Raw genomic sequence first — 27,966 nt, 5'->3', positions numbered from 1 at the left:
TTTTTGTCACACACAGGCAGAAAACACCGAGGTTTTTCTCCCGTTTACTTCCAGAGGAAAAGAATCCAGAGCTTCAAGTCATTTTACATCATTCCATGGGGGAACCAGGAGCTGCAGCCTCCTCTGGCAGGAGCCTGCACTGGTGAGAGGTGACAGAAGGGACACAGCCCCTGGGGACAGCCCCAGTGCCACCCTGGGGACCCCACTGTGACCCCTGGCCTTGGGGACACTCCCAGTGCCACCCCTGGCCCTGGGCTGGGGCTGAGCAGGCAAGAAATGATCACCAGGAGAAACTCCAGCCCTCATTCCCATTATCCTGAGCTGCCACCAAGGAATGGAGTTGGGAGAGGCAGCGTGGAAGTTCTGGAACACATTCCCAGTGGTGCTGGAACACATTCCCAGTGGTGCTGGAACACATTCCCAATGGTGCTGGATTACATTCCAGTGGTGCTGGAACACATTCCCAGTGGTGCTGAACACATTCCCAGTGGTGCTGGGATACATTCCAGTGGTGCTGGGATACATTCCAGTGGTGCTGGAACACATTCCCAGTGGTGCTGGGATACATTCCAGTGGTGCTGGGATACATTCCAGTGGTGCTGGGATACATTCCAGTGGTGCTGGGATACATTCCCAGTCAGGGAGAGGGGCACAGGGCTGGTGATCCATCCACAGGCAGCCAGGCACTCTCCTGCCATGCTCAGGAAACCCAGGGAAGGGCACATTTCCCTCCTGGAAGCTCAGTTTTTCATGGATTTGGGCTTCCCACACTCCCTCATGCATGCCAGGGGTAAAAAGTGACCTGCAAAAGACGAGAGTTTGGCTCGTGTGGGGAGAGACAGCCCTGGGGCAGCTGTAGGTGTGGAGCTTAGGGTTTTGAGCATCAAACACACAGGGGGGCTGGGTTTGGGCCTTTTTGGGAACAATCCTGTGGGATTGCAGCGCCAGGGCTGAAGGCAAAGCCAAGGCTGCTCCGTGAAGCCGTGCTCTCCCAAGGGATCCCTTCTCTTCCCACCCCAAATCCTTCCGTGGCAGCTCAGAGCCATCACCCTGCAGCTCACATGAAGTTTTGCCTACAGGGAGGACACAAAAACAGCCACCAGCTCCAATTCCAAGAGGAAATCCAGCAGAAAGAGGCTGGATGACAGCACCCAACCTTAGCCACAAGAGCCTGAAACTTCTCCAGGGGAATCTTTTGCAGGTCTGCCTTTTAAGGCCTTCACGTCATTCCAGAGAGGGATTCTTTTGTGCTTCGTTGCTGCCCTGTCTGAGCAGCACCAAAATCTCCTAAAACTGAGCAGTTCCAGTGCCTGGCTGTGAGTGCAGGATTCAGAGGGAGGGAACAACAACCACCAGGTGTTTTACCTGGCTAAGGGCAGAACTAACGTGCCAAGTGTTCTAAACAACCACACAAAGAGCGAACGCGGAGCCACTGCAACGCTGCTGCTACTCAGATTCTCAACACCAGCCACAGCAAAGGAAGAGAAATCAAAATCAAACCCAAAACTGAGCACTGTTATGGACACAGAAGAGTTTATCTTCGCTGGAGCTGTATTCCCAGGAGGGAAGACTGGATGTGGCAGTGACTTGGGGTCACGAGTCAGGTCGAGACCCGTGCAGATGTTGGCACAGAGATGACAAACACCAGCTGGGGCCAGGTCCAGAGCGGATTGTCATGGCAGGAGCTCCTGCTGCTGAGCAAAGACAGATCCAGAAGGACAGGGGGGTGTCCCCCTCTCCTTGGAAGTTCTGGTCATGACTTAAGGGACATTGAGACAACTTCCCAAACTGCAGCAACAGGATTCTGTTGGCTCTTCAGAGGTTCAGTCCCAGAGCTGTTTTGGGTTCAGAAGAAGCAGAGGGAGTCTTTTGTGCCAGATCTGCAAAAAGAATTGCAACAGAGATCAGAACTCGTCAAACACATCCACAACTACCCCACAGAATTCCAGAGTGCCTTGTGCTTCCCTGCTCAGCTCCATCCCCCTGGAATCACGTGTTCCACCCCTTTGGAATCACATGTTCCATCCCTCTGGAATCACACGTTCCATGTTTGATAGGGAATGCTCTGGAAATCGAGCTTATAACCTGTTCAATTACAAGGAAAATTACATGGCCAATTCTGTGGAATTGTCCATGAACAGATTCACAAAAGGAAAACTGAAACTGTCCAAGACAAATGTAGGGAAAGCTCAGCTCAAGCCGATAAACTCTGGTCATTCACTGTTACTAAATCATAGGATATAAATCATAAAATATATTTGATTTTTTAAAATTATTTAAATTATTTTATTATTTATTTCCTTATCAGTAAATAAAGCCCAGTTTAAGCAGGCCTGTCCCACATAAAGAGCATTCCAGGGAAGATGCTGAGTGCTGGACAAGTCCTGTCTGTTTTATCCTTCCCAATGCTGCCTTTGTTCAATTTTAGAAAGCATTTAGTCCAAGCAGCAGCTCCCTCACAGAGCCCTCAGCTTTCACTCCACCCTAGGCAAAGCATCCAGGCAGAATTCCCAGCTCTCCCAGGCCTGGGATCATCTGAACCAGGATCCAGGCAGAATTCCCAGCTCTCCCAGGCCTAGGATTGACTGAACCAGGATCCAGGAAGAATTTCCAGCTCTCCCAGGCCTAGGATTGACTGAACCAGGATCCAGGAAGAATTTCCAGCTCTCCCAGGATTTGGTTTAGCTCTGCTGACCCCCGGTGCTGCTCAGGGCTGTCCCAGCTCCCGGAGCAGCTCCCTCCCAGGCCCTGCTGCCATTCCCAGGCCCTGCTGCCATTCCCAGGCCCTGCTGCCATTCCCAGGCCCTGCTGCCATTCCCAGGCCCTGCTGCCATTCCCACCTCCAGCAGACACAGAGAGCTGCTCCAGCTCAGCTTCCAGCTCGGCATCAGAGACGCGGGCACTCGGCACCATCTGGGGAACGGGAGGCAGATCCACGGAATCCTTACTCGAGTCCTGCAGAAGACTGTCCAGCTCCTTCTCCAGCTCCTCAGAGTCCACCTCTGCTGATGAAAGAAAACATTTCAGCTCCAAGGAGAATTCAGTGGCATCCTCACAGCACAGCCTGAGATCCAAAACAGAGCTGTTATTCCTCCCATCGTTACTCACAAGGAATTTTCTCTGCTTCTTTTAAAGGACTTAAAATTTAGTCCTGATCTCAGAGAGGAGAATTTTTTTTCTTGGCACTGAGGCCAAGAAACTCTGGCACCTTTCAGCAGAGGCAAACAAGCTGCAGCAGCAGCCAGGCCGGAGGAGAAAGCTGATCACTCCAAAAAAACAAAGCAGCAGCCACACCAAAAATAGATTTTAATCGACGTTACACAGCTTTGAACTAAAATCCAGCCCCAAACCAGGAGAATCTGAGATGGAGAAAGTCAGAGGGGAGAACTCCCTGCTCCCCATTCCCTGCAAGGCACCAACTTTGGTACTTCGGGAAGGGTTTATTGCCCCAGGAAATTGCTGGATGTGGGGAGGGAGCGGGGAAAGGAGGGAGCAGGGAAAGGAGGGAGCAGGAAAAAGAAGGAGCGGGGAAAAAGAAGGAGAGGGAAAAAGAAGGAGAGGGAAAAAGAAGGAGAGGGAAAAAGAAGGAGAGGGAAAAAGAAGGAGAGGGAAAAAGAAGGAGAGGGAAAAAGAAGGAGAGGGAAAAAGAAGGAGAGGGAAAAAGAAGGAGAGGGAAAAAGAAGGAGAGGGAAAAAGAAGGAGAGGGAAAAAGAAGGAGAGGGAAAAAGAAGGAGAGGGAAAAAGAAGGAGAGGGAAAAAGAAGGAGAGGGAAAAAGAAGGAGAGGGAAAAAGAAGGAGAGGGAAAAAGAAGGAGAGGGAAAAAGAAGGAGAGGGAAAAAGAAGGAGAGGGAAAAAGAAGGAGAGGGAAAAAGAAGGAGAGGGAAAAAGAAGGAGAGGGAAAAAGAAGGAGAGGGAAAAAGAAGGAGAGGGAAAAAGAAGGAGAGGGAAAAAGAAGGAGAGGGAAAAAGAAGGAGAGGGAAAAAGAAGGAGAGGGAAAAAGAAGGAGAGGGAAAAAGAAGGAGAGGGAAAAAGAAGGAGAGGGAAAAAGAAGGAGAGGGAAAAAGAAGGAGAGGGAAAAAGAAGGAGAGGGAAAAAGAAGGAGAGGGAAAAAGAAGGAGAGGGAAAAGGAGGATCAGGGAAGGGATGAGCAAACGATAAAAAGGCCAGGACATACCGAGACCATTGATCCCCACTCCAGCCAGAGTCTGGGCCACTTCATCTTGAGTATCACAAAGCTGAGGGAAAATACACACAATTAGCTTGGGCTAATTCAGGAATGAACTTTGTGCCCTGCTGTAGCTGTTTTATCAAAAGCAGAAATAACAAAAACCAGAAGCTGACCCGAAGGCAGCAGGATTTAGTGCAAAAGCCATTTCCACCATGGTTTTCACGAGAACAGGAAGATTACTCCAGAATAATAAATAACGAGACCAAGCGTGGCACATGTCAGGATCAACCCCAAATGAGAACTTCACAGTGGGAGTAAAAATATCTCTCAGATTTGAGCTTTTTCACAGAAACAAAGAGTTGAAATTGCAGCTTGGGCTCCACGATGAGGAAGCTGAAGACCAACATGTCAGCCACGATGTTTTTCAGCCCCTCAGCTCGAGCTGCGCTCTCAGTTTGAGCTGATGGTGCTAAAAAATGAATCCTTGGCTGGTTTTCACACCAGCTTTGGCAGCCAGACTGCTCTGCTCACTTCCATTCCTGCAGAATTAACTCCCTGCCCTCCCTGAACTGCAGATTACAGAATTAACTAGGTTGGAAAAGACCTTTGAGATCATCAAGTCCACCCTATGAAAAAAAACACCCAGACAATAAAGTGAAATGAAATAAAATAGAATAAAATGAAATAAAATAGAATAAAATGAAATAAAGTTTAAAAAATAAATATAGAATGAAAATAAAAAATTGAATTGAAGTTAAATTAAAATAGAATTAAAATAGAATTAAAACAGAATTAAGATAGAATAAAATAGACTATAACGAAATAGAATAAAATAAAATTTAGAAAATTAAAATAATTCAAATAAAATAGAATGAAAATAAAATAAAATTAAAATTAAATTAAAATTAAATTAAGATAGGATAAAATAGAATAAAATAAAATAAAAATAGAATTAAAATAAAACAGAATAAAACAGAATGAAATAAAAAGAGTAAAACAGAATAAAATAATATAACAAATAAAGTAAAATAAAATAAAAATAGAATAAATCAAATAAAAATAGAATAAAACAAAAATAAAACAAAACAAAATGAAATTAAATTAAATGTCAGGCTGTTTCATGCACACAGTTGGATTCAAGCTTCCAAAGGTTTGATTTGTATTTTTAACACACCCAAAGACTTCCAAGGAAAGCTGGGTGCTTCCCCAATATTGCTGAATCCAAAATCCCAAAAAATGCACAAATTTAAAGTTAAAATACGTAATAGCAAAGCCAGAAGACAGAGAAATCTTCTTGCTGATATTTTAGCTCAAAATTAAGCCAGTTTTGCTTTAGTGCCATAAAGGAAAAAAACTAAATAATTAAAAGCAACCAAGGAATTAATAATTAATTAACATCTGGGCAGGTTTCTTGGGAATATTCACACCCCCCTGGCTGCTCCTTTTGCTGTTCGAGTACCTCTTGGATCTGATCCACCAGATTCTCTGCCCTCTCCACAGTCACATCCTTCATGGAAAGCTTCAGAGCTCCCACTCCAGCCTGGTAGGCATTAAACACCTGGAAATGGAAAATAAAAGAGGTGGAGATGCAAAATGTTGATGAACTCCTGGCTGGTAGGCATTAAATACATTGAAATTAAAAATATCAAAAAGAGAAAGATGTTTAATGCTGATGAACTCCAAGCTGGTAGGTATTAAATACCTTGAAATTAAAACTAAAAGACAAAAAGATGTTTACTGCTCATGAACTCCAGGCAGGTAGGCATTAAACGCCTTGAAATTAAAACCAAAAGACAAAAATATGTTTGATGCTGATGAACTCCAGGCTGGTAGGTATTAAATACCTTGAAATTAAAAATAAAAAGATGCACAATGCTGATGAAAACAGCAGCAGCTCCTCTCCAGAGCTGCTTCCCAAGCAGGATCCTTGGAGGAACAGCAGGAAATGGAGGGAGCTTTATCCAGAGGGATATTCCCAGGGTAAACCCCACCCCTCAGGTGAAGGAAGGAGTGGAAGAGAGGGGCTGGAGGAGGAGCCCAGGGGAGGAGCCCACGGTACCATCTGGTCGGTCTGGGAGGCGTAGATCCGATCCAGGATTCCCTGCACCGCATCCAGCTTGGAGTGCAGCTCCTCGATGCGCCGCTCCGTCCTCCGCTTTGACTTGAGGCATCTCAGGGCCTGCCCAGGGACACACACACACACACACACCCCTCAGCTCAGCTTTACACACAAATCTGGGAAGTCTCCCCTCCCCTGGGCTTATTCCCACTCCAGGAATTCCTACTGGCACCATGGGATGAAGCTCTAAAAATGGGGAAGGGCCAAGTGTCCTCCACGCTGCAGCTGAACTTGTGGGTTCATCCAGATATTCCTGGATCACTAGGTATCCAGCAGGAAAATCCTGGATGCCTACTTTGGAAAGGTCAGGCCATCTGAAATATTCCAGCTGGCATCTGCAGCTGTTCACCTTCCTGGCTGTTGGAGTCTCCTCCCAAAAAAAACAATCCTGGTGGAATTTCATGCTGGTTAATGGCAGGTATCTGTAGCCTGTTGCATCACACAGGAAGGAAAATCAGAGAAAGGTTGTGAAATGTGTGTTTGTGTTTGTGTAAAACTTGTTCAGAAATGAAGAAAAAAATTTTACTGACGAATTAAAAAAAATATATAAAAAAAGGGGCCGGGAGTTGAATTTCAATAATCCTGAGCGGGTCCTTTCCAACTCGGGATATTCTGGAAGTGTCATAAAAAAAACCCCAAACAACCAGGAATTCCTGAGGCAGGCACAGAACAAGTGGGTTTAAGAGTTTATTTCCATTTCCCTTCATCACCTCACTCTGGAAAAGTGAATCCTCTACCTCAGGGAGAGCTTTGGTTTCAGAGCCACCACTCCAACACCCCTGCAATGCAGCCCCCAGGTTTAACCCTGGAGCAGCTCCAGGACATTTCCCTGGGAATTCCACTCACCAGCTGCTTCTTCCCAGCTCTGCATGCACTCCTGGCATCCTCTTTACACCTGGGAAATGGAAAAAGGAAAGGAAAGAAAATTTCTTCCTTGTTTTACAAACCACAACCACCCTCTCCCCCTCTCAGAGGGGACTGCAATGGTGCATTTTGGATACAACCACCCTCAAACCACAGCTGACTCCCACATGTCCTTGAAATCATCCCAAATCCTTGCAAACATTCCTCACAGCCATTCCCTGCACCTTGTTTTCATAGGGAACAGGGAACAAGGGCTGAAAAAGCATACAGCTGGGACTATTTTGGTTATGAACAGGAAAGAACACAAAGCAGCTTCTAACTGTGTCCCAAAGTTTTACATCCCAAGTTTTGTTCCCACCACTCTTCCCCAAATTACTTCTCTGCTTCCTGGGAAAGGGACTCCACCTTCTGTGACAGCAGCTGCTCACTCTGCATCAACTGATAAACTCCGATGTCCACATCATTCATTGGGGACACCTTGGCGTGGAGGCCTCGGGCAAACTTCACGATCTAAAAATCAGAGCAGCACAGGCTGAAGTCACTTCCCAAAAATCTGAATTAGGAGTATTTTCACTTGGAAGAAAGGAAAAGAAGTTTTTACACTCCCAGTTTAGGCCTTGGAGTCATGAGGATGTCCCAGTCACCAAAGGATTTAATATTAAACTGGGCAGGATCAGGATCAGCAGGGTGGAAACAAAAAGCTTTAATGGAACACCTGGAAGATTTCAAGCTGTCCCTGGATTCTGGAAGTGGGTGGGAATGTCAGACGCCCAAGGACTTCAGAACACTACAGGGAAAGTGGAATCTCAGAGCTGAGTGCCTCTGTAGGAAGTGACAAACAGAAAAAGCTTTTCAAAAAAAGTGTGGAATTCCATACTGATTCCAGAGGTGTGGAGTTTGTGTAGCTGGGAACAATCAACCTGCAGGGTCTGCCACGATGTTAACTCTTACGTTAAATCAGAATTGTTATAAATGTTTAAAGAACCTGCCATGCCAGAATGAGGATTTCTTGTCACCTACAACCACCAATTCGAGCACGTGGAATTTACCTTTCCGGACAGCAAACACCCACTTGAGCCACCGAAATGGCCAAAATCCATTTCTCTCCGGGCAGATGGAACACGAGACAGGGATGATACCACCCAAAAGCAGTCACCTGGACCCTGTACCTTCTCTCCATTCTGTTCCAGGATGGTGACCCTCTTCTCCTTCTGCAGCTGCAGCAGCAACAAGTAGAAGGTCCTTTCATCTGGGCAGAGCCCGGCACAGAGGGAGCGCAGCTCAGAGAGGGCGACCACGGGGTGGGAAGAGAGGGCAGAGTTCTGGTAGAGGCGATAAACTTCCTCTGCCTTCTCCTGCAAGGGATCCAGGTGATGCCTTAGGATTTGACCTTTGGTATTTCCCAAATGCTGTACTGCATTAGTGCATTGTGAACTCCACACAGAGCGTTACTTACTCAGTTTGGGTGGACAAAACAATCCCTGCGGGCCTGAAATCCAAGGACACTCTACTGCCTCAGGGCCCCAGAATTACAAACATGAGTGAGTTATGGGGGAGCAAACTGGGGGTGAATTACTTCATTACCTGAAGCTGTAATTAGAGAATCAACCCCTGATAGGACAATGGACCAGATTTGTGTGACAAACTGGTGACCAGTGTGCATCTGGGGTGCAGCCTCTGTGAGGCTCTGGCTGCCCCAGGGGTCTCTGCTGAAGGCCTTCAATCAATCCCTGCTTTATTCTCTACATCTTGTCCAGCCTCTGGTCTGGGGAGCCACTCCAGGGCATCACAGGAATGCTGTCAGCCCACACAGCATTCCTGCTCTTCCCAAATCCTCCCACATCTCCTTCCTCCCAACTTGGACATCTCCTGTTTTATTCCAGAGTGACTTTCAGAATGAGCTGTAGGGAACTCTCAAAATAGTTCATCCACAAAAACCAAAACTCCGCTATTGACATTCCCTGAAATGCTGTGGAACACCACAGGAACCACCAACTGGATTCCCTGGAAATCCCTCCCCAGGTATGAAGTAAATAAAAATTCCTGCCTTTTAAAGATTTCCTGCATTTCTGCTGGATACAGTAACCCAGAAAGATGTGGGATTCATTCTGCAGAGTCACAGAGAGAGAAAAGGGGCTGGGACAGGATCCAAGGGCAGCTCCAATCCCACGGGAAAGCAGCTGGAATAATGCCTAGGGAACTTGGGCTGGTGGGACATTGGATTTCCAGGCTGTGACTGTCCCATGCCCTGCTCATCCCTGGAGCAGATGGAGCTCGAGCTGAGAGTTCCTCATGTCCTACACAGGAATGGGCTCCAGCCTGGGATTTCCAGCTGGCTCCCAGCACAGTTCTTGCCTTCCTGGACAAGCAAGGAATTGTGTCTCTCCTTTTTCTTGGAGTCAGTGAAATGTCATTGTCACAGCCATGGAATGGTTTGGTCTGGAAGGACCCGAAATTCCATCCAGGGCCACCCCTGCCATGGCAGGGACACCTCCCATGGGCCCAGGGTGCTCCAGCCTGGCCTTGGACTCTTCCAGGAATGCAGAGGCAGCCACAGCTGCTCTGGGAATTTCATCCCACCCTCACAGCCAGGAATTCCTTCCCAATATCCCATCCAGCCCTGCCCTCTGGCAGTGGGAGCCATTCCCTGTGTCCTGTCCCTCCATCCCTTGTCCCCAGCCCCTCTCCAGCTCTCCTGGAGCCCCTTCAGGCCCTGCAAGGGGCTCTGAGCCCTCCCTGGATCCTTCCCTTCTCCAGGTGAACATTCCTAGCTCTCCACCTGGCTCCAGCCCTTGGAGCAGCTCCATCATTTTCAAGGAACATCAGTAGATTTACATCCCTTCCCATCCCCAAGCTTTTGAACACCCCAGGAGCACCAATGAAGATCTGCTCAGCCCTGACCCCTCCTTCCCAGCACATGAAATGACTCTCACTTTTCCTGGAGATGCACAGTCTCAGGAAAGATCTCAACAACACTCACCTGAAGCAGCTCCACGTAAATCAAAACCTCCTCTTCCTCGGGAATTTTGCTGTCCCCCAGCACGCTGGAGAGGGTCCATTTGAGGGGCTTTAGGATGAAAACTCCCACACCCCACGAGATCCAGCTGCTGTCTACACTGGCCATGAAGTCTGACTCCCTCTGGAGCTTTCCACGTCTAGAGAAAAGATAATTCATGTGGAACTGAAGACAGTCAGTCTAAACCTTGGATATCCTGCACTTTCTCCATTCCAGTGGCATTTTCTTTCACCAAATCCAGCTCAAGTTTGAGATCTTATTGCTGGAAGCACACAGAGGTTTCCACTCCTCCCCTGCTTCCTCTGGATCCCAAGTACCTTTTGTTTACTCTTTTTTCCATTTTGCAAGTTTCTCCCAGTTTACCGACTCGAAACTGATGAGGCATCAAACAAGATATTAACATGGAGGGTCAATTTTAGGGGTAAACAGCCATTTCATGATAGCTCTGTTTCTATATTAAATTGCAGCTTCTCAGATCTACTGATTTTTAATTTTCAGGTCACCAACAGAGCTCCTGCTGGTTTGAGCCTCTTCGAGAATACCAGTCCCGGGTTCCAATTTCACAGCACAAAATCTCTGGTTGCAAACACCAGCTCAACACATCCCCGGTGCCCTCGGCAGCTGCGACACTGCAACACTCCGGGGAACAGCCCCTTATTTAACACCAATATTCCTGTGGGATCCCCTGTCCTCCTACACCACCTGCGAGCCCCTGGGTGAGCTCCGATTCCCTGTCCAGCTCGGCCTCCCAAATTCCACACACGCATCATAAACCGCAATTCACAGAATCCCACACTGGTTTGGGTTGGAAGGACCTTAAATCCCAACCAATGCCGCCCCTGCCATGTCCAGGGACACCTTCCACTATCCCAGGCTGCTCCAAGTCCCGTCCAACCTGGTCTTGGACACTTCCAGGGATGGGGCAGCCACAGCTTCTCCGGGCACGCTGTACCAGGGCCTCACCAGGCAGAATTCACCCTCCAGGCTGGCCCAGCACGGAGCCATCGCCAGCCGCATCCCCTGACACCCCCCACATCCTCCCCAAGGCCGTCCCCGACCTCCTTTACCTGAGCAGCTCCCTGAGGACGGTGCCCAGCCCCAAGGGGACGCTGCCCCGCCGCTCGAAGCCGTTCTGCAGCTCCCTCAGGCACGTCCTCACCGCGCCCCTCCGCCGGCCGCGGGCCAGCACCAGCCCGACCCAGAAGGCCATCTTGCTGTCCCACTCGGTGCTGTTCACCTCGCGGCTCTGCTTGAAGGCCGAGAACAGAAAGGCCATGCGCTCATCATCAGTCTCCCACTCCGGGGGCAGGTCCCCCGCCGGGGCCAGCCCAGGGGGGGCCTCCCCCGGGCTGCACATCTACGCGAGCCCCCGGCTCGGCCGCGGCCTCCGCCCGGCCCGGCCGCCCGCCCGCCTCAGGGGAGACGCGCACGGCGCATGCGCGGTGCCACCCCCGCACACCCCCCCCGCGCTGCTTGGTGTGGGCCGCGCCGTCCCCCCTCCGCAGCCCCCGCGGTGGTACCGCCCGGAGGGGTCAGCGGCCCCGCCCCCAAGTGCCGCTGCTGTGACGTCATTGTAACGTCACGCGTTGTGTAATAAGTGACGTCACGGCGAGTGGTGAAAGGGCGGGGTTTGGAATTATGTATAATAATTATATCTATAATATAGATTTCCCACATGGAGCATATGGAGAATATACGTTGTATATTATTCATTTTCATCACATAAGAGATATTTAATAAAAATAATAATAATATTGACAATAATTATATAGATAGCATAATATACATATAGCATAAACTACAGAATAATAAAATTTTGTTAATTAATGTATAATATCATAACTAAATATTAATTAGCATATAAAATATATATTAGTATTTTCTATACTACTATATTATAGATATAAAATTATATACTTAATATATTAGAATATAAATATATTATTTACTATATATTATGTATTATCTATTATATATAATAGATATATATTATATAATATATTATGTATATTATATTAATATAATACTTAATATACTTAAATATAGTACTATATAATATATACTACATTTATATCTCTTTATATACATATATAGTATAATGATATTATATCATTATACCATAATATAAAATTATATTAGATTATAATATAACATTATAATGTTATATTATTATCATTATTTAATATATAATGGATCTAATTCAATACATTATTATATAATGTATAATAATGTCTTATTGTATACATTATATAACATCACACTATATAGGTTTTTGTATAACATACAATTTGTACAGAATTTGATGTAACACTATATATATTTTATAATACTATAATTCATATTAGAGTGAGGGAGATTTTATATATATCTTCTATATATTTATCTATATCTATACGATCCTGATAGATATAAAAATAATGTATCTTATTTATATATAAAAATAAAAGCAAAAACAAAAGTAAAAATAAAAACAAAAATAAAAATTTGCACAGGACACTTTTAAAAATAGATATTATTCTAGTTATTATATATTTTATTTATATAAATATTTGGGACCCCTTGGGCTGAGGTCAGACCCCTCTGTTGGTCCCACTCTGGGGCTTCTCATCCTCGTCCCCTGTGCCACGGAATCTTGGAATTCCAGATGGATTTGGGTTGGGAAAAATCTTAAATCCCATTCCCCCATCCCAGGGTGTTCCAAATCCCATCCAAGCTGGCCTTGGACACTTGGACACTGTCCCTGCATCCCCCAGCCCCAAATCTGGCATTTCCCAGAGCAGGACTCGATGCTCTGGGAAAAGCGGAGGCAAGCAGGAGCCTCTGGAATTCCGGGGATTCCTGGGGGAGTGGGGAAGGGATCAGCCACGACTGGATCTCTTCTTGTTTCATCCGTGTTGTTTTCCCATTTGGAGCCTGATTTAAAGCTTAGGGAGGAAAGGGAATTGAAACTGGAATGAAATAAAACTGGTCCAAATTCCGAGGAATTTGGTGACGCCGCCTTGGCTCTGCTCCCCTGGCCGGCTGCAGGAAGGCAACAAATTCCCAGAGCTTCCTTTAAACCAATCCATGGAAAACAGGGAATGACTCAGCACAAGCAGCATTTATATTTTTAGCTCCTTCCAAACCAAAATTTCTTATTAATCCCTCCAGTTCTAGCCCCAAAATAACATCGTTTTGTGCCTGGAAAGCCGTTCCCCACCTGAGGAGCTGGGATTGCTCCTGCCAAAATCCAGCCTGACTTTAATGTTTTGGGTGTTATCAGGGAAAAAAACGCTGATCCAGCAAGGAAACGGCAGCATTGGATCACGAGGCTCCGCTCAAGGGAGACTCGCAGGGCTCTGTTTGTCAGCCTGAGAGATTTGGCCTTGATCCAGAGGTGGCTGGAGCAGGGATTACATGTTTGGTGTTATAAATGAAATTAGAATTTTGACAACTAGGTCCCTTGGGTTAATACCAGTTGAATTAGAAATGAATACAATTTAGTAAATTGAATAGTAATTTGGTATAAAAGAATACATTTTAATGACAGAATACAATTTAGTAAAAAAATTACAATTTATATCTATAATTTGCCAGAATATTATTGGACAGGGCTTGGAGCAGCCTGGGACAGTGGGAGGTGTTGCTGCCCATGGCAGGGGTGGCACTGGATGAGCCCTTCCCACCCAAACCATTCCAGGATTCCACGGTTCCTCCCCAGGTTTCCACTGCTGGACATTCCTGTGGTCAGGAATATCCCTGGGCTCAGCTGTCCCAGCAGTGTCCCCTCCCAAAGTCCCGTTTCTTGTCCCACTCAAAGCAGGAAAAGCCTGGAGGTTTTGGAGCCCCGCTCAGAAATACCAAAAACATCTTGCTGTAAACAACCCCAGAGCCAGCTCAGACCCAAAACAGCTCCTGAGAGCAAAATCAAATAAATCCGGGCTCCCAAACTGGCACAATCCCTCCTGGAAATTCAGGAGAAAATAACATGATATAACTTACCAGATATAAATTAAAATATAGATGGGTGGGAGAACACCAATCCACGTGCTCTGAGAAACTTGGGATAAAAGATTCCAGGCTTCCTCAATGTTTAACCACCAAAACCAATTTTTAATTTGCTTTTGTAGCTGTGCATGGAGAGGGAACAGCAGCAGTTCTGTCCCCTCATGGATAAGAGTTTAAAACCCCACGGAGATTTAACCTGGGTGAGGAAAAAGGGCAAGGAAAAAGCTGGACTTTTTCTGAAAAAGCTGGAATTTATCCATCATTTTGACCTGCTGAGCCAGAGGTTTCTGCTCCACTTTCCAAGCTGGCAGGTGGACGTGGAGTTTGGATGTGGAGTTTGGAAGTGTTTGGATGTGGAGTTTAGATAAGGAGTTTGGATTTGGAGTTTGGATTTGGAGTTTAGATAAGGAGTTTGGATAAGGAGTTTAGATAAGGAGTTTAGATAAGGAGTTTGGATTTGGAGTTTGGATAAGGAGTTTAGATAAGGAGTTTGGATAAGGAGTTTGGATTCGGAGTTTGGATTCGGAGTTTGGATAGGAAGTATGGATAGGGAGTTTGGATAGAGAATTTGGATTTGGATCTTGGATGTGGAGTTTGGATTCAAAGTTTTGCAAAACCCTGCCTCTCTCCTTCATCCAACTGCTCCTTTTAAGTCCTGGTTGGAGAGGAGAGAAGGGAGAGGAGAGATCTGAGTTCAGACTCTGCACTGACTGCTCATTTTCCCTTCTCAGGGCTCTGGGCTCGCAGGGGAAGCTGAAGGGTTTATTTGGTTTATTTAACCTTTCCCCTGCCAGAGGCTACCTGCTGGAGGCTGGGAAGCTGCCTTGGGAGAGGGAATAGGAGAAAGGATGAAAAATCCACCTGCTTGCCCTGAGCACACCACAAACCCCAAAAATGAAGCAGACAAAGGGAGGGAGGACAGAAATCTGAGCACCTGTCACCGCAGAGGGGAAACTGAGGCACAGAGGGCCAGGGTGGTTTGCCCAGGCTTGCCCAAGGAAGGTGCAGTGGGGAATTGAGCTCCGTTCTCGTGAAGTTCACAGCCTGACAGAGCTTCCTTTATTTTTTTATTTATTTTTTTCTTTTTTTTTATTTCTGTTTCAAAGAGGAACTTGGAATTTATGAGGCAAATAATTTGTCAGGACAAAGCCGGGACGGGGGGAGGAGGTCAAAATTCTGGCACAGCCTCTGAACCCTCCCAGACACTGAAACAGGAGGGAAGCAGAGACAGAAATGAAGGTAAAACTGGATGGGATGTTCAAAAATAAACCAGAAATGGTCACGTACCCCAACAGCTCCCCGGGGTGCTCTGAGGGTCACGGCCCCGCATCAGGGGCTCAGGGAGGGAAGAGGAGGGAGGATTAGAGCCCCAGCGTTTGGCAGAGCTGGATGCTGAACAAACAAGCGATGAGTCAGATGGGACAGGATCGTTTTGAGGGTCCAAAGTGTCAGCGTGTGCCGGAGGAGGAGCCTGGCTGAGGTTATCCAAGAGCTGCGGCTGATTATGATCAGCTTCCCCAGGCTCCCTTCATTATCCTCCCTTCCCTGTGGGAATTTTGGGCTCCAGATGCCCCTCTCCACAGGGGTTGAGCCAAGCTCCTGCTCCAACCCTCAGACTCACTTTATTCTCCACTTGCAGCAGAACTGAGCAAGCCAGGCGAGGATTTAAGACCCCAAAACCGAAGGGTCCCCTCTTGTTCTCAACGTGCCCAATTTCCCCCCAGTGTTGTGCTGGATGCAGCTTCCCAGCTCCAGGGGATTCCTGGTGCAGAGGGAGCTGTGGGACAAACAGGCTGGGGGTGATAAGGGCTGCAGGTCTGGACCTGGGCGATAAACACACACCCCTTTCTCACTCGTGGCCAAAAATCCACCTCAAATGAAAACCACAGTGCTTAATCTGGGGTGGAAAATCCTGCTGGGAGAGGGAATGGTGTGTCCTGCCCAGTGTCCTGCTCCTTGGGATGGCTGGGAACTGGGAGAGGGACACTGAGCTGCCTTTGTGCAAATATTCTCCCCGTGGTTTGTCAGAGCAGACAGCTCAGGGTGGTTTTATAAACGGGGAGACTGAGACAGAGAGCGAAAAACCTGAGGCTTCCCAAAATATGTTTGGTGGGATGAGGATGGGATCTGGATGCTGAGGAGAGGCCATCCACTGCTGCGATGGCTGTGGAACCGGGGCAAACTGGGATGTTCCGCTTCCATGTGCCCCTTGCCACACATCCCGGTTTTTCCTGGCTGAATTCAGGCACAGCAGCTCCCTAAAGAGCATCAGGCTGATTTTTCTGAGAGGATGAATCCTTCCCCATCCCATTGGCACATGGATTGGCATTTATCTGTAGTCCTAGACCCAAACCTCATTCTAGCTCTGCTCTAACTGAAAAATGAATCATTCTGTGAGGACTCCAATGACTTCAGCTGCAGGCAGCGGTGTCCAGAGCACAAAACACGTGGTTTTGGTTAAACAGAAATCTCCACATACTTTCTGGGGCTTGTAATAGAAACACCAAACCAGGAAACGAGCAGGAATTCTCCTTGAAATCCCACCTCAGCTTCACTAATTGTGGCACAGCCTGGATGGATAATCACTTGCCAGGAGACAACCAGGTGGTCACGGCTCGTCCTGCAGTGGCCAAAGAGAAGGTGCTTCCCAAATATCCACATCTGGAGTGCTGGGGTGAGAAGTACAGGAACAGGGCCTTACCTGGGGTGCCTGGCTCTGACACCCGAGAGAGCGCTGAGTTTGGCATAACACCATGGAGACAGCTTTAAAATTGAGACTTGGGAATGTGAGTGTGTGAGAGTTTTCATAAGCCACTGGGTGAGAAAGTCAGAGTTTAGGGTTTAAGATATTTTAATGAATAAGAGACAACATGGGGGATTTAAGGTGTTGTCCCTTTCCCCTTCTTCTTCCTTCTTCATCTTCTCCTCCTAAAGGTTTTTGGGTAATAATGAGTGATTGGATAAAGAAATCCACACAGGTGTCAGGTCATTGGGTCACTAAGAAAAATAACTTACTTGGCATTTGATTATTGGATTAATACACACATGAAAGACCTTGGAGAGATTCTTTGCTCTCCATTTTGCACCTCTCTATCTTAGTGTGTGGAGCTCCTTGTGCTCTGTGTATATGTAATATACATACGTATATATATGTAATAACATAATATGACTTGATATGCTATGCTATGATATTGATATAATATAATATGATATGATACTATAATATGCTATGATATGCTATGATATGATATAATGTAATATGATATGATATTATATTATATCATATCATATATAACATAACAGAATATAACATATTATAATATATAATTATATAATATTATATAATATATAGTTATGAATAATTATAATATAATATATGCTATACAGTATACAGTATATAGTATATATACAATATACTATATAGTATATATAAATTATATATATATTATATATTATATAATATATAATATATATAATATATTATATATATTATATTATATATATTATATAAATTATATATTATATAATATATAATATATATATTATATTATATATTATATTATATATATTATATAATATATAATATATATTTTTATATATTATATATATAAATCGTATATACAATACATAATATAATATATAATTACTATATATAATATATAATATAGTATATTTGTATACAATATATATTATACTTGTATATAATATATATTATACATAATATATAATATATATAATACATAGATACGTATCTATATTACATATATATATGTAATATAGATAAGGAAAGAATAAACAACTAACCTCAAACACGATAAAACCAGTTTCACTCTCATCAATCAGTCCTAGGGATAAAGAACCCAGCCACCAATGTCACACCGGGGTGGATCAGCTGTGATCCCCCTGCTCATCCAGCTGGATCCAAGGAGCCTCCCTGCCCTCCTCCCAGGGAGGCTGCTCAGGAGCCCCTTGGCACTGCCAATTTTCATCAGCCCTTTCCCTGCGGTGCCGGAACTTTCCCGGCGAGCAGAATTTCTCCCGCTCTGGCTCTGGCTGCATTTTTCAGGCTGCCACCTGCAGATTTTGTTACCTCGGGCAGGGTTTGTAAACCGGCAGCAAAAAAGGGATTTCTGCCATCCTCCGGTGAGTCACCGGGGAGGGGACAGGAACTCGGCTCACGAGGGTTGGTTCAAGAGTTCAAGATCAGGAATATATTAACAATCTTCTCTCTGCCTTCTCTGCCCAGAACGGTTTCGGTTGGAAGAGACCTGGAAAAGCTCTCTCGGAGCCCCTTCAGATGCTGGAATGGGCGCTGAAGTCTCCCCTTCCTGCCGTTCCTGAAGCCCCTCTACCACTCCATTCCAACTCCCACCACACCTCCACCACCTCCATAAAATCAGATTGTCCTTGGAATTAATGCTTCTCACGCACTCCCCTGATAACGTGCAGCAGCAGAGCCGTTTGTGTAACAGCAAAAAGTCCAAAGATTTAACTTTTTTTTACATTTTTTCCCGCTTCATCTCGAGTTCTAGGCCACAAAATAAACCAAACAGCCCAAAAAAACCCCACTCAAAACAAACAGCCAAACAACAACAAAAAACCACAAAAATAAAAAACAAAACCAAACCCTATGAAGGAGATGGAATTTCCCGACTTCCCAGCTCAGGGGCGAGATGACGACTGGTTTGCAAGGTTGCCTTTGCACCTCGAACCACACCAGAATGGATTCCTCACCAGGGATTACTCACTTTTCCCGGAAAACAAAAGACCCACGGCTCTGCTCGCTGCAGTCCGGTGAGTGATAGGAAAAAAATGCAAGATGGAGAAGCAACACCCTGAGAAACCATTCCCCAACATTCCTGTGTGATTCGAAATTTGAGGGCTGAGAGAAAACAACGAGAAAATAAGAGCGGCTACAAATAGAAAGGAACTTGAGAATCCAATTCAGCTTTCTGGGGCGAAATTCAGCTTTTCTGCGCGCTTGGCACAGAAGGGACCAGCGCTGGGACAGCCCCTTGTCCTCCTGTTCCTCCCTCCCTGCCCCGCCCCGCTATAAAACCCCCCTCCCACGTAAAATCGACACAGTTCATACATTCTCCCGGGACCGGCGGGTGTCGTGTGGTTGTGTCTGGGGCTGGCCCGAGCTGTGTCCCAGCTGTGCCCGCTCGGTGCCCGCTCCGTGTCCGCTCCGTGCCCGCTCCGTGCCCGCTCCGTGCCCGCGGTGACTCAGGATGCCCCGAGGTCACGGCTTGCCCGTGCTCCTGCTGGTACGGTCAGTGGGGAGGGGGCTGCTGGGGACCCTCCGGGAGCGCGGTCAGGAGGGTCCCGAGCCCTGTCGGGGCCGCGCGGTGCTGTCGCGACATGTCCAGACTTGCCGCGCTGTCGAGGGGCTCGGAGCGCCGCAGTGGGACTGGGTCCGGCGAGGGGGGAAAAAAGGTGGCGAGGGGGGAAAAAAGGTGGGGAGGGGGCAGCGGGGTGTTTGGGGGGCTGCCCCGGTGAGGGGGGTGCCCCTGGATGGAGGTGGGGTTACCTGGGTGCCTTTACCGGCCGTGGGGGGAGGGGAAGGGCTCGTGTGAGTCGGGGGGAAACTGAGGCACGGAGGGGCTCACCTGCTCCGGGGGCCGTGGGGGGAGCTGGGCTGCTCACCTGGCCTGGGGGCGACAGGAAAACGGGCGGTGGGACTCACCTGGCCCGGGGCATGGCGGGGTTGAGGCGACAGGCCTGGGGCGGTTCACAGGGACAGGTGGGGACCAGCGGGGTTCGGATGCCAGGCAGGGGGTTCACCTGGGCAGAGGGGTTCGGATGGCCAGGCAGAGGGTTCACCTGGGCAGAGGGATTCTGATGGCCAGGCAGAGGGTTCAGCTGGGCAGGTGAGGCTCAGGGGGGTTCGGATGACAGGCAGGGGGTTCACCTGCGGACGGCCCCGCGGGGTTCGGGGTACCGGGAGGACGTGAGACTGAGGATGGGGCTGGTGGGGAGCCACAGCCTGGAAGGGGAATGGGAAGCGATGGGAAAGGCGCGCTCAGCTCCCCCCGGTCCGAGCACGTGGCCGCGGCGGGGGAGATGGCGATTAAGGGCTGCAGGCTGGACCTGGAGCGCAGGGAATGGGGATTTCCACTCCCTTCACTCCCAAGCCGTGTTTGCCATTTTGTGCTGGCATCTGGTGGCGGCGCGGACGCTCCTCGGGGATGTTTTAACGCGGCGGGATGGAATGCAGGTGGCTCGGGGATCTCGGAGCGGGAATGCAGCTCGCCCAAATGATGGTCAAACCCTCAGTACAGGGATTTAGCACAGAAAATTCCCGGGACTGTCATATTTCCCCGTGGATTGGACGTTGTAGAGTTGGGAAATACCTGAACTCTTCTCACTTGAAGTCAGGAGGATCCTGCCCTGACTTTTATCCCAGGGCTCTGGAGGAGTCCAGCGGGTGCGGCTCCCACACTGGAATTACGTCAGCACTGCTCAGAACACGTTCTTAGAGCTTCTGGTCCAATTAATTCCCCACGTTGTTAAGCAGAGTTTATTTAGACTGGCCTGATAAAGTCGAGCCTTACTAAACCCATCACCTAAGTGCACAGCCTCAGGGGTTGTTTTGTTTACTTTTTCTCCCCTTTTTTTGCTGGAAGGGATGGGGAGCTGCTCGGGGTGATGATTCACATGGCTCGGTGGTACGATATTGCGTCGAGCGTCCTCTCTTGCGTCATGGCCTGGACATAGGCCACAGTTTTAAGGATGAATACCCCTGATATGTGAGTTTGCTGGAGCTCGGATTCCACTTGCGGGAATTCCAGGGGAAAATCCCTGCCTGCATAAACCCAGTGACCTTGGAGCAGATGACATCAGGTGTCTGCCCGGCATTGCTTTTATCCCGGTTCTCCTCCAGCCAGGGGCTGGGCGCTGTGCTGGGGTGTGCTTCATCCTCTTCCTTGTCAGGAGTTGCTGCAGGGTCCAACTCCTTTTGGGATCTCCTCAGGAGAAAAACAGATCGGGGATGGAAGCAGGGAAAGTTCAAAGCTTGGTGCTTTCCCGAGTTTTTTCTCGACTTGATCCCACAGGAAGGAAGAGGCTTTTAGCTGATGAGGGTTTCCTGTGCTTCTAATTCCTCTGCCTCCAGGTTTTCTCAGGTTGTTTACCGTGGGTGGAAACTCCTGAATTCCACCGTGCTGGACACTCCAAGTGATAGTTTGGTCACGGATGGCAGCAGGGTGATAACCTTATCGTGCACTTGTTGCTGCTCCCTGTAAAGCAGTGAAATCCCGTGGCTGAGGGGCCTCCCCAAACTGCAGAAAATGCTCTGGTGTCGCTGTTATCACCTTCACAGCGCAGCAGAGTTCAGGTGGAGAGGAAACATGGAATTTTTTTCCCTTGTGGAAGTGGGACAAGTTGTCCCTTCACTCCCAGGGCTTCCAGGACCAGAATGGGTGAAGCCGTTGTGGCTGGAGCTCCTCAAGAGGACTGAAAAAAGCACTTTATGAACTTGCAAACGTTCCTAGCTGGAGAAAAGAGGAGCAGAGATGGATCCTGGGACATGCAGAGCCAGAAGGTGTTGGAGGGACATGGATTTGATTCCTCCAAGCCAGGCTCTGGAGCTGACCCCATTCCCTACCTGGCCGGGGTTTGAGGGCTCTGTGGTGTGGTCGTGGTGTGTTTATCCGTGCTTTAAGTATCACTGGTGGCTTTGTGGCTGTGTGTCACCCTCTGAGGCCCTGAGACCATCCCTGACCTGCTGCAGCCAGTTTGGCCTCGTCCAGGAGCGGGAATCGTCCTGCGGGGGGAGGCGGGGACCAGGCGGGACCTGTGGCCAGGGGACAGGACGGCTCCTCCATTGTTCCCTTCAGGGCAGATCATGACTCACGGCAGAAATATTTGCTTTAAAAGGCGGGTTTTTACCCTCCGTGTTGGGGAGGGGAAAAGTGTCTCCTGCAGCCCTTGAGCGATGTGACACCCCGGTGGAGGTAGGGGCAGCTTTATATCCATGGATATACAGCTTTACATCCGCGGATATCCATGGAGCAGCTCTGCTGGCTCACAGACCAATGGCATTGACCTCGTTGGGGACACTGAGGTGCCCAAAAACTCCCTAAAGCCTTAAGCAGCCGTTCCTGCTGAGCCTCGAGTGACCCAGGCAGGCTGGAAGGAGCTGAGGCAGCACAAAAAGGGCGTGGAGAGCCGGCGGAAATGTGACTTTTCTTCCTGATCCACGGCAGGATAACAGGGATAGGCCATGCTGTCCCCTGGGAGCCCAGAGCCACAGCTCAGGGGTTTCTGGTGGGCACAGGAGCCCTTCCAGCCTTGACATGGGGCCGTTTCCTCCCACAAAGCCGTTCCCCTTCCCGACCCTTCACTGCACTCAGAAATTGGGGAAGGAAAAGGGGTCGTTAGTGACTCTTTGCCCTGCTGATAACCTGGGCTGGAATTCCCCTCCAGGGCTCCTCCAGTGGCTTTGGCAAGGGAAAACCAGCCCTGGCTTGTGGGAAGTGCCTTTGGCTGAGCCATCTCAAAGCTCCTCTCCTGCTTCCCTGGGCACAGCAGCTCTCACCCTTCCTTTTCTCCCCGTGCCCTGTGCACTGGGGTGGTTTTTAACCTGAGTTTTTCTGTATTTTTTACCAGGCAGCCGCTTTTGGAACCAGTGCTGTCACCCTAAGGAGGAGGGACAGCTCGGATCCCTTGGATCCAGGCTGGAGAGGGAAAGATGGTTACTATATGAAAGGCGACGGTGTCTATTGCCAGAAGTGCCCTGCAGGTGAGATGGTCTCAGCACTGATTCCTCACTCTGCAGCTTCTCCGTGCTCCTGTTCCATGTCCTTGCTTCTCCTGAGGGGCAGTAGAGCTCCAGCTCTGCCCTGCTCCACTCTTGTGGATCTAAGCACTCGTTATGGGAATATTTCCCTTTTGTTGATGCCTCATTTGCCTCTGAGCTTTGCTGGTGGTGGAATCACAGAATCCTTCAGGTTGGAAAAACCCTCCAAGGCCACCAAATCCAACCTGTGCCCAATCCCGGCCCTGTCACCGAGTGCCACCTCCAGCCCTTCCTGGGACACCTCCAGGGATGGGGATCCAAACCTCCCTGGGCAGTTCCATGGCCTGACCACCCTTTCCATGGGGAAATTCCTGATTCTGTCCACCCTGAACTCCCCTGGCCCAGCCTGAGGCTGTTCCCTCTCCTCCTGTCCCTGTTCCCTGGGATAAGATCCCAAATCCCCCTGGCTGTCCCCTCCTGTCAGGGAGTTGTGCAGAGCCAGAAATTCCCCCTGAGCCTCCTTTTCTCCATTCTGAGCCCCTTTCCCAGCTCCCTCAGCCTCTCCTGAGGCTCCAGCCCCTTCCCTGCGTGTTCAGAGTTTCCCTTTTTGTCCAGGCACCTACATTGCAGAGGAGTGTAAAGAGCAGAACGGCTCTGGCAGGTGCGAGCCCTGTGCATATGGGGAGTACATGGAATATCCAAACGCCTTCCAGTGGTGCCGGGACTGCCTGAAGTGCAGGGAAGGTACGAGCTGGGGAGGGGAGCAGGGCTGATGGCTCAGGCTGGGTCCAGCTGGGCTCTCTTAGAGCCCTGCAGCGTCTCCAGAGAATGGCTGGGGCTGGAATCTGTGCAGCAGCATGTGCCAGACCCACATCTGTTAAAGGCTATGTCCCTTGTGCAAAGCGAGAACTCTGCACGGAGCAGGAGGATGAGGCTCCCAGCAGCACTGGAAGCTGCTGGTGGAGTTTGATCCAGGCACTGCTTTTCCCTTGGTATGGGCAGCTGTGGGGCAGGGAAAGCTGGCACTCGACAGCAGGGAGGGCTTTGTTCCTCCCCGGAGCTGTGGCTGGGCTGGGGTTGGAACAGAGAAGCCGGGATGGAGCCGTGTCCCGTGTGTCGCACAGATCAGGTGGAGCGGAGCCCCTGCCAGCCCGTCAGGAACACGGTGTGTGCCTGCAGGAACGGCACCTTCTGCCCCCCGGACCACCCCTGCGAGATGTGCCAGAAGTGCCGGCCCAGGTGGGTCAGGTGCCGCCGCGGCTGCCACGGGGTCCGTGCTGGAGCTGCGGCTGCTGAGCCCGCCCTGTCTCCTCTTTCCCAGGTGTCCCGAGGGTCAGGAGGTGCTGAAACCCTGCACACCTGACAGTGACCTGCAGTGCGGCCCTGCCACCAACACCGGCCCCCTCTGTGAGTGGGAGGGGGGCAGGTGGGCTTGGAGATGGGGTGGGGGCTGCTGCTGAGGGTAAAGCAGGAACAGCTGCTCACAGCCCTGCTTTATCTGCTTCAGACCTCTGGGTCATCGCGGCGGTCGGAGTTCTCACCCTGCTTGTGATTGTGTTCTGCCTCTGGAAACACCACTGCAGCTCCCCAGGTGGGTGCAGGGGACTCCCAGAGCGCCCACCTTGGCCAGGGGCTCTGCACTGGTGTGGGCTGGGTGGGAAGAGGGACCCCAGGAGCACCCACCTGGTGTGGGCTGGGTGGGAAGGGGGACTCCAGAGCACCCACCTGGTGTGGGCTGGGTGGGAAGAGGGGCCCCAGGAGCACCCACCTGGTGTGGGCTGGGTGGGAAGAGGGGCCCCAGGAGCACCCACCTGGTGTGGGCTGGGTGGGAAGAGGGACCCCAGGAGCACCCACCTGGTGTGGGCTGGGTGGGAAGGGGGACTCCAGGAGCATCCACCTGGTGTGGGCTGGGTGGGAAGAGGGTCCTGCCTGGGGGAAGAGGAATCACAGCACTGTTTGCATCTTCCAGGGGATGGGAGACCCTCGAGCAGGAGGCCCTATGAAATGGTGGTGAGTTCCTGGGATGGCAGGGGGGAGGGCTCTGTCTGTGGGCTGTGGTGAGGTTCCCCATTCCCTCTGCTCCCCACTTGGCCAGCAGCTTCTGGGAAGGCTGGAGGAGCAGAGGGATGAGGCTCACCCAGCTGGGAAGGCCGGAGGAGCAGGGGGATGAGGCTCATCCAGCTGGGAAGGCCGGAGGAGCAGGGGGATGAGGCTCACCCAGCTGGGAAGGCCGGAGGAGCAGGGGGATGAGGCTCATCCAGCAATTCCTGGGAAGGCCAGAGGAGCAGGGAATGAGGCTCACTCAGCTGGGAAGGCCAGAGGAGCAGGGAATGAGGCTCACCCAGCTGGGAAGGCCGGAGGAGCAGGGGGATGAGGCTCATCCAGCTGGGAAGGCTGCAGGAGCAGAGGGATGAGGCTCACCCAGCTGGGAAGGCTGCAGGAGCAGAGGGATGAGGCTCACCCAGCTGGGAAGGCTGCAGGAGCAGAGGGATGAGGCTCACCCAGCTGGGAAGGCCAGAGGAGCAGGGAATGAGGCTCACCCAGCTGGGAAGGCCAGAGGAGCAGGGAATGAGGCTCACCCAGCTGGGAAGGCCAGAGGAGCAGGGGGATGAGGCTCACCCAGCTGGGAAGGCCGGAGGAGCAGGGGGATGAGGCTCATCCAGCTGGGAAGGCCAGAGGAGCAGGGAATGAGGCTCACCCAGCTGGGAAGGCCGGAGGAGCAGGGGGATGAGGCTCATCCAGCTGGGAAGGCTGCAGGAGCAGAGGGATGAGGCTCATCCCCACAGGGTTGTGGTAGAGCTGGGCCAAGCAGAGGAGGCTCTCTGGTAGTGCCCTGGGTACTTTCCAGCCCCCTCCTCAGTGCCATTAACACTTTCCTGGTGGCAGTGCTGGCACATCCAGGGTCCTCAGCAGAGATCCCAGGGTTAGGGGCAGGCTGCGCTCACCCAGAGCTCCTGCAAGCTCGGGATCCACGCCCTTGGATCCATGGCAGGGTCCCGCCTTCCCAAAACCACCATGGTTTGTGTTTCTGCCTTGCCACAGAGCTCCATGTTTCAGAAGCTGTCGTCGTACAGGAGGGTGAACGTGGGGGCAGAGGACAACGCCGCCAACGAGCGCATACGGAGCCAGCAGCGTCACACGGCCACAGAGACGCCGGTACGTGACTGGCACCACTGCCCCGCCGTGTCTGGCCGGGATCTGATCATCCTGGGGGGCTGCCAGGGCTGGGCCACGCCGGGAGACACTGAAGGGTCTCTCTGTGGGGTCAGGATGGCAAAATCTGCTCGTTGCAGTCGAGAGAGTCCTCGGGGGATTTAACGGTGAGCCCGTCCAGGAAACATGGATGTCCTGGGGGTGCTGGGGATCTCCTGCCCCAACAGCCCTGGGAGACAGGGAGAGGGTCTCCAATCCCCGTAAACCACACACTGCTGCTGGGGCTTGGGAGTGCTGTAGGACATCATCATTCCAGCAGTGACACTGTCATTCCAGCAGTGACATTGTCCTTCCAGGAGTAACACTGTCATTCCAGCAGTGACACTGTTGTTCCAGGAGTGACATTGTCCTTCCAGCAGTGACACTGTCATTCCAGCAGTGACATTGTCGTTCCAGGAGACGCCGAGTGGAAGCACCAAGAAGAGTCTGGTTCCAGCGCCAGGGCACGACCCCATCCAAGGTAAGTGCTGGTGCCCGGGGGATGTGCTGGGGGCTGAGGTTCCTGTCCCACTGCCCATGCTCAGCCCCGTGCTCTGAGCTGTCCCTTTCCCCCCCACAGTGCTGCGGCGCTCCTTTTATGTCTTCGCTAGAAAGGTCTCAAAGGACAACTGGAAGAAATTTGGCCGCAGCCTGGACCTGGAGGAGAACGACGTCATCATGGCCACGTCAGATGATGGCTTCTATGAGATGCTCTACAAGTGGTTGAGTAGGGAAGGGTCCAAGTCCTCCGTGAACACGCTGCTGGAGACCCTGGACCGGCTCCACCTTGGCGGGGTGGCAGAGGACATCTCCTCCACGCTGGTCCAGGATGGACTTTTTCAGTATGAAACGAGCTGAAGGGAGCAGAACACACACTGCACCTCCCTCCTTTGAGCTACAGCCATGAAATACCTCCCAGAACACTTGAATTTTAGCTGTTTGTAGCTCTCACGTGGCTTTTCTTGTTTTGAAGCCATCGGAGTCCAGCTGAACCAGGAGGAGCTGATCCTCAGCAAAGTACGATCCTCAGGTTCCTCTGCTGGAGTTACAGTTCAGTGTTGGTGCTTCCTTGTGAAATCCAAGCTGGTTTTTTGATTTCACTGGGTCAATGTAGAATTTCAAACCATTTCCATCTGCCTCTGGGACCATCTCACTCGGAAGTGCCGGTACTACCTGGTTATCCTCAGGATCGCTGCAGAGAAGAGCTTTTGCAGGGGTTTTTCCGTCCTGTGCTTTTTAACTTAACTGCATCATCCTTGTTTCTCAAAGGATTCCTGGCATCATGAAATGGCTTCTTCTTCTAGAACATCTCTGCATAAGCTTCATTCTCCATGCTTGGTGGTTCTGCAGGCTCAGCTGGAGCCTTGGGTTTCTTTCTGTTGACAAAATCGTGTTTTACGTGGTTCTGCTTGCTCTTAGGAACCAGTCTGAAACTGGATTTGGAGGGGAGAGTGGGAATGATTGACTTGCACTATGATCACTGGGGAAAGGGACAGTGCAGGGGTCACCCAGCCCAGCCCCCTGGCAGGAGCAGGGACATCTTCCACTCCGCCAGGTTGCTCCAAGCCCCGTCCAGCCTGACCTTGAATGTTTGCCAGGATGGGGCAGCTTATCTGGGCAGCCTTTCTGACGGTGTTTACCCATCATCATTGTGAAACAGTTCTTCCTGATATCTAATTGAAGCCATTCCTCTATCCTGGCACTCCAGGCCCTTGTCCAGAGTCCCTCCCCCGCTCTCCTGGAGCCCCTTTAGGGCCTGGAAGGGGCGATGTCCCAGAGCCTTCCCCAGGCTGGACAATCCCAGCTCTCTCAGGCTCTGGAGAGGCTCTAACACCTCTGCATCCTTGTGGAGAGCTGCAGGTGGGGTCTCAGCAGAGTTG

At 50.2% G+C, this 27,966-nt stretch overlaps 2 protein-coding genes and 1 long non-coding RNA gene across 22 annotated transcripts; 1 reads left to right on the top strand and 2 right to left on the bottom strand.

Annotated features, from left to right (window-relative positions):
* Nucleotides 1–28: 28 nt before the first annotated feature.
* CHMP7 (charged multivesicular body protein 7) lies at nucleotides 29–11,602 on the bottom strand. 6 transcript variants are annotated; one of them, XM_058859130.1, is made up of 10 exons: nucleotides 11,235–11,600; nucleotides 10,132–10,306; nucleotides 8,201–8,506; nucleotides 7,528–7,661; nucleotides 7,134–7,182; nucleotides 6,228–6,347; nucleotides 5,628–5,726; nucleotides 4,175–4,235; nucleotides 2,841–3,005; nucleotides 29–1,880 (listed from the first exon to the last, which is right to left on the bottom strand). In XM_058859130.1, the coding sequence occupies exons 1-10, from the start codon at nucleotides 11,522–11,524 to the stop codon at nucleotides 1,816–1,818; spliced, it is 1,464 nt and encodes a 487-aa protein (XP_058715113.1). In that variant the 5' UTR covers nucleotides 11,525–11,600; the 3' UTR covers nucleotides 29–1,815. The 6 variants fall into 6 exon arrangements, with proteins under 6 accessions (XP_058715113.1, XP_058715114.1, XP_058715115.1 ...); XM_058859131.1 differs by having other exon boundaries at nucleotides 2,841–3,002; nucleotides 11,235–11,598; XM_058859132.1 differs by having other exon boundaries at nucleotides 8,321–8,506; nucleotides 11,235–11,598.
* A 3,028-nt stretch (nucleotides 11,603–14,630) lies between these two features.
* Nucleotides 14,631–20,997, bottom strand: LOC131589552 (uncharacterized). 10 transcript variants are annotated; one of them, XR_009279764.1, is made up of 6 exons: nucleotides 20,066–20,997; nucleotides 19,764–19,805; nucleotides 19,247–19,415; nucleotides 17,959–19,036; nucleotides 16,699–16,823; nucleotides 14,631–14,809 (listed from the first exon to the last, which is right to left on the bottom strand). It is a non-coding gene; the product is annotated as an uncharacterized LOC131589552 (long non-coding RNA). The 10 variants fall into 10 exon arrangements; XR_009279762.1 differs by lacking the exons at nucleotides 14,631–14,809; nucleotides 16,699–16,823 and adding exons at nucleotides 16,830–17,082; nucleotides 17,170–17,273; XR_009279766.1 differs by lacking the exons at nucleotides 14,631–14,809; nucleotides 16,699–16,823 and adding an exon at nucleotides 16,830–17,273 and having other exon boundaries at nucleotides 17,959–17,999; nucleotides 18,245–19,036.
* LOC131589546 (tumor necrosis factor receptor superfamily member 10A-like) lies at nucleotides 19,292–27,842 on the top strand. 6 transcript variants are annotated; one of them, XM_058859141.1, is made up of 10 exons: nucleotides 19,292–19,421; nucleotides 22,765–22,897; nucleotides 23,510–23,638; nucleotides 24,019–24,133; nucleotides 24,216–24,301; nucleotides 24,402–24,485; nucleotides 24,864–24,904; nucleotides 25,937–26,050; nucleotides 26,504–26,567; nucleotides 26,667–27,842. In XM_058859141.1, the coding sequence occupies exons 1-10, from the start codon at nucleotides 19,386–19,388 to the stop codon at nucleotides 26,942–26,944; spliced, it is 1,080 nt and encodes a 359-aa protein (XP_058715124.1). In that variant the 5' UTR covers nucleotides 19,292–19,385; the 3' UTR covers nucleotides 26,945–27,842. The 6 variants fall into 6 exon arrangements, with proteins under 6 accessions (XP_058715124.1, XP_058715123.1, XP_058715121.1 ...); XM_058859140.1 differs by lacking the exon at nucleotides 19,292–19,421 and adding an exon at nucleotides 19,428–19,590 and having other exon boundaries at nucleotides 24,864–24,901; XM_058859138.1 differs by lacking the exon at nucleotides 19,292–19,421 and adding an exon at nucleotides 19,428–19,590.
* The last annotated feature ends 124 nt before the right edge of the window (nucleotides 27,843–27,966 follow it).

The sequence above is a fragment of the Poecile atricapillus genome, chromosome 29 (genome assembly GCF_030490865.1).
Source record: "Poecile atricapillus isolate bPoeAtr1 chromosome 29, bPoeAtr1.hap1, whole genome shotgun sequence".
NCBI lineage: Eukaryota > Metazoa > Chordata > Aves > Passeriformes > Paridae > Poecile > Poecile atricapillus.
The sequence above is the reverse complement of the archived record's forward strand: the minus strand, read 5'-3'. Positions and strand labels throughout refer to the sequence as shown.